This window comes from Mus musculus, chromosome 3 (genome assembly GCF_000001635.26).
Source record: "Mus musculus strain C57BL/6J chromosome 3, GRCm38.p6 C57BL/6J".
Lineage (NCBI taxonomy): Eukaryota > Metazoa > Chordata > Mammalia > Rodentia > Muridae > Mus > Mus musculus.
This window is the reverse complement of record NC_000069.6, coordinates 98,128,167-98,142,224: the sequence shown is the minus strand read 5'-3', so window position 1 is coordinate 98,142,224 and position 14,058 is coordinate 98,128,167. Positions and strand designations below refer to the sequence as shown.

The 14,058-nt window shown below is 47.8% G+C and overlaps 1 protein-coding gene across 1 annotated transcript in view; it reads right to left on the bottom strand.

Moving 5' to 3' along the window:
• Notch2 (notch 2) overlaps nucleotides 1–14,058 on the bottom strand; it is a 136,830-nt gene that overhangs the window by 8,143 nt on the left and 114,629 nt on the right. Inside the window, exons 23-30 of the mRNA NM_010928.2 lie at nucleotides 10,791–11,027; nucleotides 7,554–7,666; nucleotides 6,394–6,899; nucleotides 4,597–4,950; nucleotides 3,697–3,839; nucleotides 3,373–3,583; nucleotides 2,543–2,639; nucleotides 596–761 (exon numbers count right to left, since the gene is read on the bottom strand). Coding sequence (NP_035058.2) covers nucleotides 596–761; nucleotides 2,543–2,639; nucleotides 3,373–3,583; nucleotides 3,697–3,839; nucleotides 4,597–4,950; nucleotides 6,394–6,899; nucleotides 7,554–7,666; nucleotides 10,791–11,027 — 1,827 coding nt within the window. The remainder of the gene's footprint in view (nucleotides 1–595; nucleotides 762–2,542; nucleotides 2,640–3,372; nucleotides 3,584–3,696; nucleotides 3,840–4,596; nucleotides 4,951–6,393; nucleotides 6,900–7,553; nucleotides 7,667–10,790; nucleotides 11,028–14,058) is intronic.

The following is a 14,058-nucleotide window of genomic DNA, read 5'->3' as shown; positions in this document are numbered from 1 at the left end:
GTTGAAAAAAACTTAAGGATTTATTTAATGAGTACGAGTGTTTTGCCTACATGTATTTTTGAACCATGAGCATACAGTGCTCATACAGGCCAGAAAATGGTGTTGGAGCCCCTGGCACTGAGGTAGTAAGGCACCATGTGGGTGCAGGTCCTCTGTAAGAGCAACAAGTGCTCTTACCACTGAGCATCTCTCCAGCCCATAATTTAAAATCACTTAAATATTTATTTATCTTATTGTATGTATATGATATGTGCACATATGCCTTAGCACATAAATTACTGGTATGGTATGTATGAGCACATGTGCGTGCGTGTGCATGTCCATAACACGTATGTGGAGGCCAGAGGACGACTCTGTCCAACTTTGACATGGACGCTGAGGCTTGAACTCAGGTGGTCAGGCTTTCATGGTAAATACTTTTACCCATGAGCCACCAGTGTCATTGTCCCAGGTTCATAATTTCCGCATGACAATGTTTCTCACATATTCATTCCCTCGAGCTTCCTCGAGGTCTGCAATTGGCAGGGGCAGCTGGCCAGGGGGAGAAACGCTCACCGACCAGCCAGAACCATGGAGGGCAGGGACCGCTACTGACCTGGGCCTCGGACATTCACGTCCAGCACGTCCACCTCCTGTTCTGCCTGAGGAGGAGTGAGTGCCAGGGATGGAGTGTGGCGGATGTCTGCAGCTTCAAGGTGCTGCTGTGTCCAGGGCCGTCGATCGATGGGGTCATCTTCCGACAGCAAAGCCTCATCCTCAGCCTGGAGAGGGAAGAAAGGTTCCCCTCATTAACCTGAGCCCTCCAGGAGCTGCAGACAAGGCTGAGGAATGGCAGGGTCTCCTCCCATCTCTTCTAACCTGCCTGTGATGGTCCCCTCCACCTTGTTTGGCTGACTCCTATTTGCTCTTCAAATGAAATTTTAATCTTGTTGACTTTAATAAGTGGTTTCTCTCTTCTCAGCTGACCGTGTGGTATGTGCTACCTGGCACTGCATCACCTGTCAACCATGGTTGCTAGCTTCTTTTCCTTTCCTTTCCTTTCCTTTCCTTTCCTTTCCTTCCCTTTCCCCTTTCCCCTTTCCCCTTTCCCCTTTCCCCTTTCCCCTTTCCCCTTTCCCCTTTCCCCTTTCCCCTTTCCCCTTTCCCCTTTCCCCTTTCCCCTTTCCCCTTTCCTTCCTTCCTTCCTTCCTTCCTTCCTTCCTTCCTTCCTTCCTTCCTTTCAAAGAGTTTAGTATGCAAAACAATGGTGTTTTTTAAAAAAGATTCATTCATTCATTCATTCATTCATTCATTCATTCATTCATTCATCTATTCATCTTAAGTACACTGTAGTTGTCTTCAGACACACCAGAAGAGGGCATCAGATCCCATTACAGATGGTTGTGGACCACCATGTGGTTGCTGGGAATTGAACTCAGGACCTCTGGAAGAGCAGTCAGTGCTGTTAACTGCTGAGCCATCTCTCCAGCCCCAAACAATGGGTTTTTACAAATCATTGTACCTTGCTGGTACATTCACCTCACACCCCTTTCCTGTCCTCCATCCTAACAGCCCCTTGTGTGTACTGTCTCTGTCCTGTCCGTCTCCATAGTTAAATACAGACTCTGCACATGAGAGAAGGCACACACTATTTCTCTTTCAACTGGAAGGTTCTTGAGAAGGGGAATAAACTCTGTGGGACAGTGCTCAGGGGAGCACCGCGGAGAGGACGAGAGATCAGCATCTGCCCTTTACTTGACTCTATCTGTGAAAGCAGATAGGCCAGAGGTACTCTGGCAACTCAGCGAGAAAAGAGCTATCACTGTTGTTATTATTATTGCTATCTTATAGGCAAGGAATATTAAATACAAAGGTTTAATTTAAATACAAAGTAGCTGCAATCAAGTAGCCTGACTAGAGCAATGCTTCCTGTTGCTTTTACCACTTCCATTTTTTTGGAGATTATAATTACACCATTTCTCCCTTCTCTTTCCTCTCTCCAAGTCCTCCCATATACCCCTCTTTGCTCTCCTTCAAATCCAGGTTTCTTTTATTATCAGTTGTTGTTAAATGCTTATATATCCCTAAATACAACCTGCTCAGTTTGTACAATGTTATCTGTATATGTTTTCATTTGTTTATTTTATTTGGTTTTAGAGGTAGCTCAGGTTGGCCTTAAACTTGGATTCCCTTGACACAGCCTCTAGAATGGTGGTTTAAAGCAACATTCTTGACCATCATGCTCAGTGACCTCCCCAGAAGTTAATGGTCTTGGCTTTCTTCACGGGATAACTCCATCTCCTCTTATAGAAGTATCAGAGAAGCACCCATAAATGGAACTGTGAGCATCTACACCACCAGTCCTGACTCAGTAAACACAAGTGTGACACTTGAGCCAGAAGGCAGGCTGGCTTTACTATTTAAAAGGTCTTCCTGAAGAACATACATGAGCCACAAAGACTGTGCTCTACGGGCCCCTGCCGATGATGGGGCTCCAGGAAAGACACACACTGAGAATGTGGTCACATGACTGCTAGTAACATGGCTTCCTAAGACAGCTTACCTTGGCTTTCTTTGGCTGGGGTCCTTCATCATCAACCCAATGTTCACTTGTCCCAGAACCAATCAGGTTAGCCTCTGACACTTGCACGGAGAGATTTCTGATGATATTCAGGGGAGAAACAAGAGGAGAGGTTACAGCTGGGCAAACGCAGTAGCTTTCTGCACTTCACCAGCACTCCCACACATCCTCTCACTCTGTCCAACGGGATAGGATGCACAGCACTTTTTCAAAATTATATTAACATTTTTCAAAATTAAGTGTCTATGTCTGTGTGTATCTGAGCATGTGAGTTCAGGTGTCTACAGATCCCGTGGCAGCTGGAATCACAGGGGCTGTAAGCTGCCCAGCATGGGTGCTGGGCACTGAACCCAGGTCAGTTCCTTTCTTGACTACTGAAGTATCCCTCCAGCCCTCTAATTATATTACACACTCACAGCACAACATGAGGAAGTCACTTCCGTCCTTCTAGCTTATGGGCACTGGGGATCACACTCAGGTCAGCAGACGTGGCGGGGGCACTTTCACCTACAGGGCCACCACACCAACTCTGATGGGCAATGTGAGATGTGACACTTCTGAGCACTCATTCTTTCTCTTCTCACTAAAAGACCATGTCTTTTGAGTGTTCTCCCACTCAAACATTGAGCGGCACTTCGTCAGGTGTGCACAGAAAGAGGCGGCCATACTCAAAGACCTAGACAAGCCATTAGGAGCTGTGGTCAAGGTGACTAAAGGTGAATTTAGAATTTGAGATTATGATTCAGTAATATGCCCATCTGCTCATCTCTGCTTCTCCCTGTGAACTGTGTCTTATTGTAAAGCCCTCTTACTTCAGCCCCACGGCATCCTGTCCCACAGGTTCACGGCGCTTGTGATTGCTAGAGTCTCGGCGGAGGGTGAACCCTTCCGGCAGCCAGAGGAAGCCATGCTTGCGCTTCCGCTTGGCCATGATGACCCCCAGCAGGATGAAGAACAGGATGATGACAACAGCGACCGCGAGCAGATAGAGAAGCTGGGCGTTTCTTGGACTCTCCAGTTCACCTGAGAGTTCAGACATAGGGACAGTGATGTAGAAACAGCAACCTCTTCCTACCAGAAGGGTGAGCCCCAGTGAAGGCCCTTCCCAGCCCCACTCCAGCACTAATGCCACTCACTGAAAACAGACACTAGAGGGTAGGATAGGGTCCCTTGGATGGCATGAGAAGCCAGGAGAGCAGCTGCCGCATCTGTGTTTTTGAAGCACTGGTCTGAATCTTGAACACACTGTCGGTTGTCGATCTCCAGAAATATCTTAGAGCTTAGAGGGAGAATGGGGGGAAGAAACGAAGGGTCAGGTCTGGCAGGCTCGGTCAGAAAGGCTCACGTGGTCCACCCTCCCCTCCTTCAGCATCAAGCTTTCCACCTTCGGGAGAAAGAACTCAGAAAGCAGGATGCTTCAGATGCTGAACATGGACTCCTGCCTGGGAGGGCTCATGTCCAGCTGACATAAGCCCCTGGCTGGGTGACACATAACAAGTAACTGGGGAAGCGGTCCTAGTGCTCCCCCAGCCCCGCCTGCTCAGCGCAGATTGGTGCCCCCTTGTTCTCCTATGTGTCTACACTCATATCTCAGCAAGGAAAAGGCTGAAAGTTACAGAGCATCAACACACAGTGGGGCGTGAACGACAGGCCCACCCACTGAGGATTACTGCTCGGGTCAAGCACAGGCGTGAAGGGGGGCCTTGAAAATGAGGCAATAATGAACCCAAAAGACACATTATGAATGTGGTTCTCGGCAACTCTGGAGAAACATTACGAATCTCAGATCTGAGGAGTCCTTTCTCATACCTGCATCTTTCTTGCTTAGCTGATCTTTAGGACCCCTCAGTCAAGGCAGATCTGTATCCTTAGATTTAAGAGGCCAAGATGTGTGTTTTAAATGAGGGGTACTCTACTTGAGCTTTTCATTTGGATGGGCTGAGTATCTGTACTAGGGATCAAAGTGCCCAGCTGTATGAACTGGCCTGGAAATGCTGGTCCTTTGGGAACTTCTAAGTCCAGAAACACAAACCTACCCTATCACCTCCTGCTCCTGCTCCTGCTCCTCAGGAAGAGACCTGCGTGTCATCTTCTGCTTCTTCATGGCAGCTGACTTCTCCCCAAAGTAGGGGTACACCATGAGAGCGCCCTGAGAATCTTGTTTAATGCGCAAGTTGGTGTGGAGCAGGGTGCCCAGGGCCCTCAAGAAGCTTCGCGAATCCTGCAGCAGCTGTTCAGGGGGCAGGAGCACCACGATGATCAGGGTGCCCTCTGCCAGGTTCTCAGGCTGGTCCGAAGCGCAGTCCAGCCCATCCCAGCCACACTCCTCGCTGTTGCATCCCTGATCACAGTGGTTGTCTTTGAAGTGGTCTGCACAGTATTTGTCATACCTAGTCAGGAGAGAGGAGGAGGGCATCAGAACACACTGCAGCCTCGGCTTCCACTCAGAATGACCGAGCACTTTCCTACCCATCTTTTCTGGCTCATTTTCAGCACATCAATGTCTAGAGAAACTTCCCATAAATCATGCACTCCAACACCATGGGCTATACAGCTATGGCACTCGACGTTATCCCTGGAATGGGGAATATTGTTATACCCATCATCCTGCATGTGTTTAGTAGGTCCCACTGAACTAATCATACTACAAGGGCAGAATTTTGTATAAGAATGCATATCTGAAGCCAAAGTCAATGTGGCTCACACTTCCCTCTCCCCACTGACTCAGTCAGAGCAAAGGGTTCTAGAAACAGAAGGAGTCCAAGCTTGTCCCAGACCTCCAACTATCTAAGTGCTATTCAGAAGAGTGTGCCAAAACTGTCTGTTTCTTTCTCTTTCTGGAGTAAGACAATTACAGAAGGTAAGGGGCAGAGAGATGTTCATACAGGGTGTGAGATCTAGCTCATTTACTCTCTTTCAAATGCTAAGAAAAATCTGGGTGTGGTGGTGCATGCCTATAACGTCAGCACTTGGGAAGGCAGGAGGATGATCAGAAGTTCTAGACTCAGGAGTTTAGGGCCAGCTTCTGCTGTATGGAACCCTGCCTCACAACACACACCCACTCACACCCACACCCACACCCACACACACACACAGTGTTGTGTATATACACAACTACCACTAACATGTCAGGCAAAAGAATGAGAACTGCAAAGGTCCCCCTGAGGCATGACTGATTCTCTCTCCTCCTCCTTCTGCCACCCCAGACCTTTGTTATTTGGAGGGCTTTTCTTGCCATCTGCTTGACTAAAACCAGGCAACTCCAACAGCTGTGTATGTTCGTGGCAAGTTCTTTACCTTCCAGGGAAGATCACTAACAACACCTAAGCTCACAGAGCTGCTGAGACTCTCTTGGGGTGAAGTGCAATAGTTAATAGGAACGTCCACAAGGACTCTGTCTACAACACTGACGACAAGGAGAGAGAGCCAAGAGGCCCGAGCTCACCCTAAGTTCACGCTTCTTAACTAGATGGGAAAGCTAGTCTTAAGGAAAGAAATGAGCAGGGAGACAGTGGTACAGACCTTTCCATCCATCCTGCAGCAGGCTAGGCTGGAGGCTGCCTGAGAGTGGCAACGCCACTTCCAAGATTATTTCCCCCACGGTCGCAAGAGCAGCATGTGAGAAGGCAGAGATAGGCAGAGAGAGGGGATGTTATGCAGTGAGCAGTCCCAGCCCTCTGTCAGCAAGGGGCAGCGTGCACCGGGACAAGGCTGGCACCATCTGAAAGGCAGAGGCGGCTTGGGCCGAAGCACCCGAGCAGTTAGGAGCAAGAACAGGAGACTGAGTGTGTTAGTGACAGCCCCCCTCGGCCTCTGAGGCCCGGGGCTCTTACTTGCACGTCTTGCTATTCCTCTGGCACTCAAAGTTGTCAAACAGGCACTCTGCGGTGTTGCACTGCTCATCACACTGGTTGTTGATGTATTCCCAGCAGCGAAGAGTGGAGGTGCAGTTGGCCCAGGGGTCCTCCATAGTGAGGGAACAGTCACCTCCATCCCACTGGCAGGCATGACTATTGCAGGCCTCGTCACAGATGCCATCCCGAGCCTTGTCGGCGCAGTACTGACTCTGACAGGTAGCAGGAGGGGTGCTGGTGGGGGCTGTGTAGAGTTCGCAGTGGCTGCCCCCGAACGACGGAGGGCAGCGGCAGGAATAGTGAGGAGGCTGGCGCTGAGGATAGCAGGTGCCCCCATGCTGGCAGGGGTTACTGGCACATCCTGACTCGCAGTCCTTGGGGTTCAGGCAGAAGCAGCGAGGTCCCGAGTCAGTGTGGATACACTGCTCCCCTCTCCTGCACTTCACTTGTCCACAGCTGCTCTGGCATCTCGCCCCAGAGAACCCCTGTATGACACGGCAAGGAAATGAGGATGGCAGAAGGGCTTAAGAGCTTGCCCACGGGTAATATTCACCAGTGTTCTAGAAATAACCTCTTCAGATCAGTCAACAGGTGAGGGCTGATGGCTCACGGGATGAATGTGGCAGGCTGTCACTTTAAGGTCCTAACTAGACAGGTGTCCTCTGAGTATCGCCCTACATGGCACTCTCTGTGTGAGGGGACTTCTGGCCTTTGGCACTGGCAAAGGCCTCTGCACAGCAAAAACTGCATCAAGCTTCCTTCTCGTTTGAGAAGCGCTTACTTGCCAATGGCCACTGCTAAAGGACAGGAGCAGCAGAATGGCGCTCACCTAGCGGGGCAGGGAGGCCGCCATGCCACAGCACCAGGGCTAGGCTGGGAAGCCAAGGGCGCTGGCCCCATTTCAGGGGGACAGCAGACCACTTGTGGTTCCCACTTAATGCTCTGAAGGCTGACAGGCTTCACTGGGAAGCTTAGTTGCTGAGCGCAGCGGAACAACTAGAGCCAGGGAAGACCCAGACCACCTTCAAGACACTAACACCTTAGCATCCTTCTGGGGGCACGAAAACACAGGCTCAATCTCAGCTCCCTAGAGCATATGGAAGGCGGTGCATCCCTTATGTCAGCAGCAGGCCACTTACTGGGGGACAACGACAGATGAAGCCATCGGGCATGTTGCTAGCCACGGCACAAGTCCCTCCGTTCAGGCAAGGCTTCTGGGGACACACATCTAGGAAGGTTTCACAGTGCCGGCCTTAGGAGAGAACATGAACAGCAGATTTACAAGGTATAACTATTAACTCAGAGACACTAAACACTACCCTAAGGGATAGGAAGCAGCCTCAGAGGCAGCAAGAGGCAGGGCAGGGCAGGGCAGTTCTAAGCCTACAGGATAGCGAGAGGACACTCTGTGGACCTCAACACAAAGGGCCCATCTCTACTCAGACGAGTCCCTCAAGTGTCTTGCTAAGACAGCAAGCACACAAGAACTATCTATCCCAGCCTGACCCCCAAAGTGACAGGCAGAAAAGTGAAACAAACTCCAATAAAAACAAAAACTAGCCGGGCAGTGGTGGCACAAGCCTTTAATCCCAGCACTTGGGAGACAGAGGCAGGTGGATTTCTGAGCTCGAGGTCAGCCTGGTCTACAGAGTGAGTTCCAGGACAGCCAGGGCTACAAAGAGAAACCCTGTCTCAGAAAACAAAACAAAACAAAACAAAACAAAACAAAACAAAACAAAACAAAACACCAAAAAAAAAAAAAAAAAAAAAACCTAAATCCTCTCAGGCAAAGGGAGGTTACACCTCAGCTTTAGTACGCGTCTTGTTTTTAAGTTGAAGACTATTGTTAGCATTTTGTTCAGCTACCTCACAGAAGCAGCAACATTAGGCCAAAGCATGCACCCAACCGGGACTGATAGTTTGGAGAGAATTTTGGAGAGAATTTTCATCTTGTCTTAGCTACTCTGGCCAAATTGCTTTACAATACATCTGACTTTGCCCAGAGCTCATCTACTCTAAACCCAGCTCTAAGGCAGAGGACACCTGCTGGCTGCTTCTCCCTGATACACTGGACAGGTGCTTGGAATCACAGAGGGAATGTGGGGCTCTGCTGGGGTCTCTTGACAAATCGTAGAAAAAGGGTCCCATCTGCCCTGTGGCCATTTGAAGATTTAAACTAACAAAAGCTTTAAAGTGCAATGCTTTTGCCATTCAGAATTGAGAAACAAGAATATGAAATGTCTCAGATCACAGAGGCAGACACTAAGGTGAAACGGCTGATGGGGACAGCAGCATCAAGAGCCCCCGCTGACCATTAGAGGGGACATCTCAGAGCACAGCTCAGTGGACCACTTCCAACATGGGCACGAGCAGACAGCATTTCCTGACTTTGGGAAACTCACTCAGGTGTCCCCACACCTTGCCTCGCCCTGTCCTGCCCCTCTGCCTTTTTCTCCTTTTTTAAGTTCTGGTCAGCGTTTGACATATGAGCATCCTCAGAGCCCACACTGCCCCAGCGTCTATAACAGCTGGAAAGAACAGTTTCTTGTTGGGAGTTACTGCACTGAGGCAGCTTTCACACTGTGAAATCCCATCCATTCTCTGTAGAATTCCAAGCATTTTAAGGGTGGCATGTATTTCAGACTGAAAAGAAGGAAGGGGTGGGGGGTGGGAGAGAAAAGAGACGGAAGGCATGCAGGCTGGACAGGGGCTCAGCATGGACCAGCATCCACACTGGAAATTACCAGTTAGTTAGAGGACTGTGCTGTTCCCAGGCTTCTAGAATGTGAGGACACACCCAGCATAAGAAGTCCAAGCAGGTTCCAGAAAGCACAAGACAGATTTCAAAGCCTATGACCATGACACATCTCTGTACGGGCAACTACTTTAGCTCCAAATGTCACCATAAGTGACTAGGTGGCCTACAGAGCTCCTGTTCCGAGGCAGCGCTTGCTCTCTTCACGCCATCTATGAAGAGCAGGCTCGGCGCACAGCCAAGCCTTAGTCATGCAGGAGGACCATGCTTACTGCAGCTTCCCTGGGGTTCGCATCGGCTGCTTTTTGGACCTGATCTTTTAACAGGCCTCCCAGAGTTAGAAAGATGACAGGCACAGACACAGCAAAGTAACTCAGCACAGAGTGTCAAAAGGTGCAGGGTAGTGGGTCCACCCAGACTCAGATATACGGCTCCTGAAGATAAACGTCTTGTATTTTCTTTTTCTTTGTTTCTTTCTCTTTCTCTCTTTAAGATTTATATATTTATTTTATAAATGTATATAAGCACACTGTAGCTGTACAGACAGTTGTGAGCCTTCATGTGGTTGTTGGGAATTGAATTTAGGACCTCTGCTCGCTCCAGTTAACCTCGCTCACTCTGGTTGGCCCGCTCACTCAGTCCCTGCTCACTGAGGCCCAAAGATTTATTAATATATCCAAGTACATGGTAGCTGTCTTCAGAAACACCAGAAGAGGGCGTCAGATCCCATTACATGTGGTTGTGAGCCACCATGTGGTTGCTGGGATTTGAACTCAGGACCTCAGGAGCAGTCAGTGCTCTTATTGACTGAGCCATCTTGCCAGCCCTTGTATTGTCACATAAAAGTTTGAGAGTATACAGTGATCTCTGTAGTACTCAGTGTGGGTGTGCTGAATGCTACTGCATCATTGCAGTGGGGGTGTGCTGAATGCTACTGCGGTCACTGCAGTGGGGGTGTGCTGAATGCTACTGCGGTCACTGCAGTGGGGGTGAGCTGAATGCTACTGCAGTCACTGCAGTGGGGGTGTGCTGAATGCTACTGCAGTCACTGCAGTGTGGGTGTGCTGAATGCTACTGCAGTCACTGCAGTGGGGGTGTGCTGAATGCTACTGCATCATTGCAGTGTGAGTGTGCTGAATGCTACTGCAGTCACTGCAGTGGGGGTGTGCTGAATGCTACTGCATCATTGCAGTGTGGGTGTGCTGAATGCTACTGCAGTCACTGCAGTGGGGGTGTGCTGAATGCTACTGTGGTCACTGCAGTGCTGAAAGTTATTGCACAACAAGCTTAATATGATAAAGATGGCAGATTTTATGTCTTGTTTAATTTATCTCAATTGAAAAATGTTAATTTTGCCCTGTACCCCAACAGATTATTTTTCATATTCTTGCCAAGCATGATATAATCCATATACCACAAAAGAGTCTCTCAGAAAAGCAAAGGTAAAGATGAGCCTAGTTATGATGCCCATGGTATAAAGACTTAAGGAAACCTGGGCCCTGCGTCCTTGCCCTAAGCTGGTCTTGGCTTGCTGCAGGAGGTCAGACATTTCCATAGAGATCATGGTTTGCTTACTCAAGACTCCTGCACATCAGACTAGCAAGGGCTGAGAGGTTCTCACCCGTGAAGGCGCTGCGGCAGATACAGTTGTAGTTATTTTTGAGCTGAACGCAGTCCAGGCTGCCCTCTGAGCTGCAAGGGTTGGACAGGCATTCGTTGATGTCCCCCTCACACCGCTCCCCAGCAAAGCCAGGCAAACAGCGACAAGTGTAGCCTCCAATCCGGTCCACGCACTGGCCACCGTTAAGGCAGTGGGGGCCCCCAGCACATTCATCGATGTTCTCTTCACACAGCAGGCCTATGAGAGAAGAAAGACAGAATTACAAAAATCCACTGAACCCGCCATTAGCAAGGGATAAATGCCCTTGTGGGCTTTAGAGATTAATTTGAGTATAATCCTTAATCTACAGTGGGAGCTTTTAAATTGGGCAAGGCAAAAAATATTCTTAGCCCATGCCAGCTGCATGCAGCTCGTGCAGCTGCTTCCCGGGGAGCAACAGGAGAGGAAGTTGCACCCTGAGGCTCCACTTGTGTTTCACCCAATCCAGAGCAGCAGGGACAACTGCGCCATCGCAAGCACACGGGAGTCAAAGCTCAGGAGACTGTGGGAGTTTTCCACCCCTTATCAACTCCCATCAAACTGTGAAACAGTTCAACAGGGAGCACATCTAATCACTACATAGGCTATGCTGGGGTTAGATTTTGGGCAATAGTATTTTATGTTTTATAAACACTGACTTTTTTTTTCTTTAAAAGAGGATAGGTACACTAATATCTTTTATTTAAGACAACAACAGAGTGGAAATATCTTGCTAAGAATTTGAAGATTATTCTGGCTAAGTAACACACTGAAGATCTAGGAGCCATCTAGTTAAAATATCTGTGAACACGTTTAGAAACAACAAAATCAATGACTACTCCACAAGGTAATTTGAAAAGGTTAAAAATGAAGATACTTCTATAGCACTTTGGTATACTTTAAGAGAAGCAAGACATAAAAAGGGAAGGAGACACAGATGTACCTCACTGTCAGCAGCAGTGTCAAAAGGCAAATGGCTGAGAGCATCAGAGCAAGCTGTGTGGCCTTGCAGGCAAGTGCTCTGAAGGACAGACAGAGGAGACGTGGACAGATGGAAGACATACATTATCTGATTATGCGACTCCATGAAAAGGCATGCTCACTGTATTATATATGAAGGTAATATGATCTCAAAAAGATATCAGCAATACTTTTTAATGGCAAACTGACTAAAAAATGATATAGAAAAACCAAATCACAGCCAGGAGAGCATGAAAAAGAGTCCTTCATGGTTAAAAGTTTGTTGTGAATCGACGGACAGAACAACAGCCCAAATGCACACCGGAGCTTAGAATTTGATCAAAGTTCCATCTCAAGTCATTGTAGAAAACATCAACCATCCAGTCACATGGGAAAGCCACTTCAGGATTCTAGTCCAGGATAAAAACACAGAAGAATGTCTTTATAAATCTTGAAGCATGGAGGATAAAATCAACTACCACTCAGATGCAAGCAGCCATAAAAAAGATGGATAAATTCAATATGATTAGAAATAATCTGCATGTAAAAAATCCCCAGAGACATCTGAAAGATTCCGACCTCAGAATAAGACGTCTGAAAGATTGCAACCCCAGTACATCAGGAAAATATCCACATCACACAGCAAAGACAAACAACTTCTGCACATAGTAAGGACAGACAGCATCTACAGAAAGGAGGAAGGGATAAATCCCAGTGGGAAAACAGGAACTTGTAAATATGCTAGATGATGAATTACATAGAGAGGATGCAGCCAGCATTGCCACTTAAATGACACTTAACCTCGGTATAGTGGCCCAGCAGACTCTATTTCTGAAAACACATTCTGTAACGTGCACTTATATGTGTCCTTTAAAAAAAAAAACACCAATGTCTATCACTAGAGGACCAGTTAAGCACAATACATAATGTTGTCATAAAGGGGAATTCTGAAGCTATGAGAAAATACTGAAGAAGTTCCCTATTTTGATATGAAAATATTCCAATTAAGTAAAAAGGTCAAGAGAAAAACAGCATCTTTGATACATCTTTAGAGTTAAAAATGGAGGGGGTAAAACTATCTTTGAATTTGGCTCCTACATACATAATGCAATTCTGAAAGATAGCCTTTTAACTCCTCTAGAAACACACAAGAGGCTGTCTGCAGTGTGAGGGGAGAGGGAGGGCGCGGTGCTGGGGGTGAGTACAGTGGGGAGTGTGTCTTTACTGCATGTCTTTCCATGCATATGTGGACATGTTTACCCTGTCCACATGCACATATCACCTTATCTACTCACAGATTAGATTAAAATGGGAACCAGAAAGTGGAAGCAAACAAAGCCAGGACGTGCTCCCAGTCTCACAGGATACTTGGTGTTTGGCATGAGGAGTAAAATAAGCATAAAGCTTCCATGTAGACGGAACTATCAGTGATGCACAGCTTATCATGTGAGCGTGACCTCATTCTTAGCCTGAAGCAAACACAGGATGACAGAAGTGTTCTAGGTTAGCCTATGCACTGGGAGCAGGAGGTATGCGCAGGCAACATCCAAGGCCTGGGAGTACAGTGCTGAGAACAAGCACTGGAATAACTCACTGTACTGTAAGAGAACTCCAGAGTCGCTGGGAGCAGTCACAGGTGGACAGGGTGGATGGCCAGAGAGGAAAAGTCAGAACAAATATACACTATGTCAGGCACCTGGAAAGATCAGCACACAGGATATAATCCAACAAACATTCAAACAGACCACACTGGAAGAGAACCACACTATAACAGACCATTAAAAGGCAATCTTGGAAACACTGCAAAGGAGAGCCAGGTATCGTGAGAGACCATCAGTAAGACTAACTGCTAAGTTCTCGGTGAAGACCACGGCAGGAACATCAGCGAGAAGACACATCTGAGGAGCTGGCTCAGAAACAGTCAACAGATCAATAGATATACTAGATTATTATTCTAAGCTACCACAAAGAAGTATTTAGGAGCCAAGCAGTGGCACAAGGCTTTAATCCCAGCACTCAGGAGGAAGAGGCAGGCAGATCCCTGAGTTCAAGGCCAGCCTGGTCTATAGAACAAGATCCAGAAAAGCCAGGGATATACAGAGAAACTCTGTCTCAATACAACAACAACAAAAACAAAGAAAAAGAAGGAGGAGGAAGAGGAGGAAATAGACGAGAAGGAGGGGGAGAGAAAAAGAGATTGATTGATCAGTTGATTGATTGATTGATTGATTGATTGATTGAGAAAAGACAAAAATCTCATTGGCTTAGGAGATGTTCCACTCTGGGACTG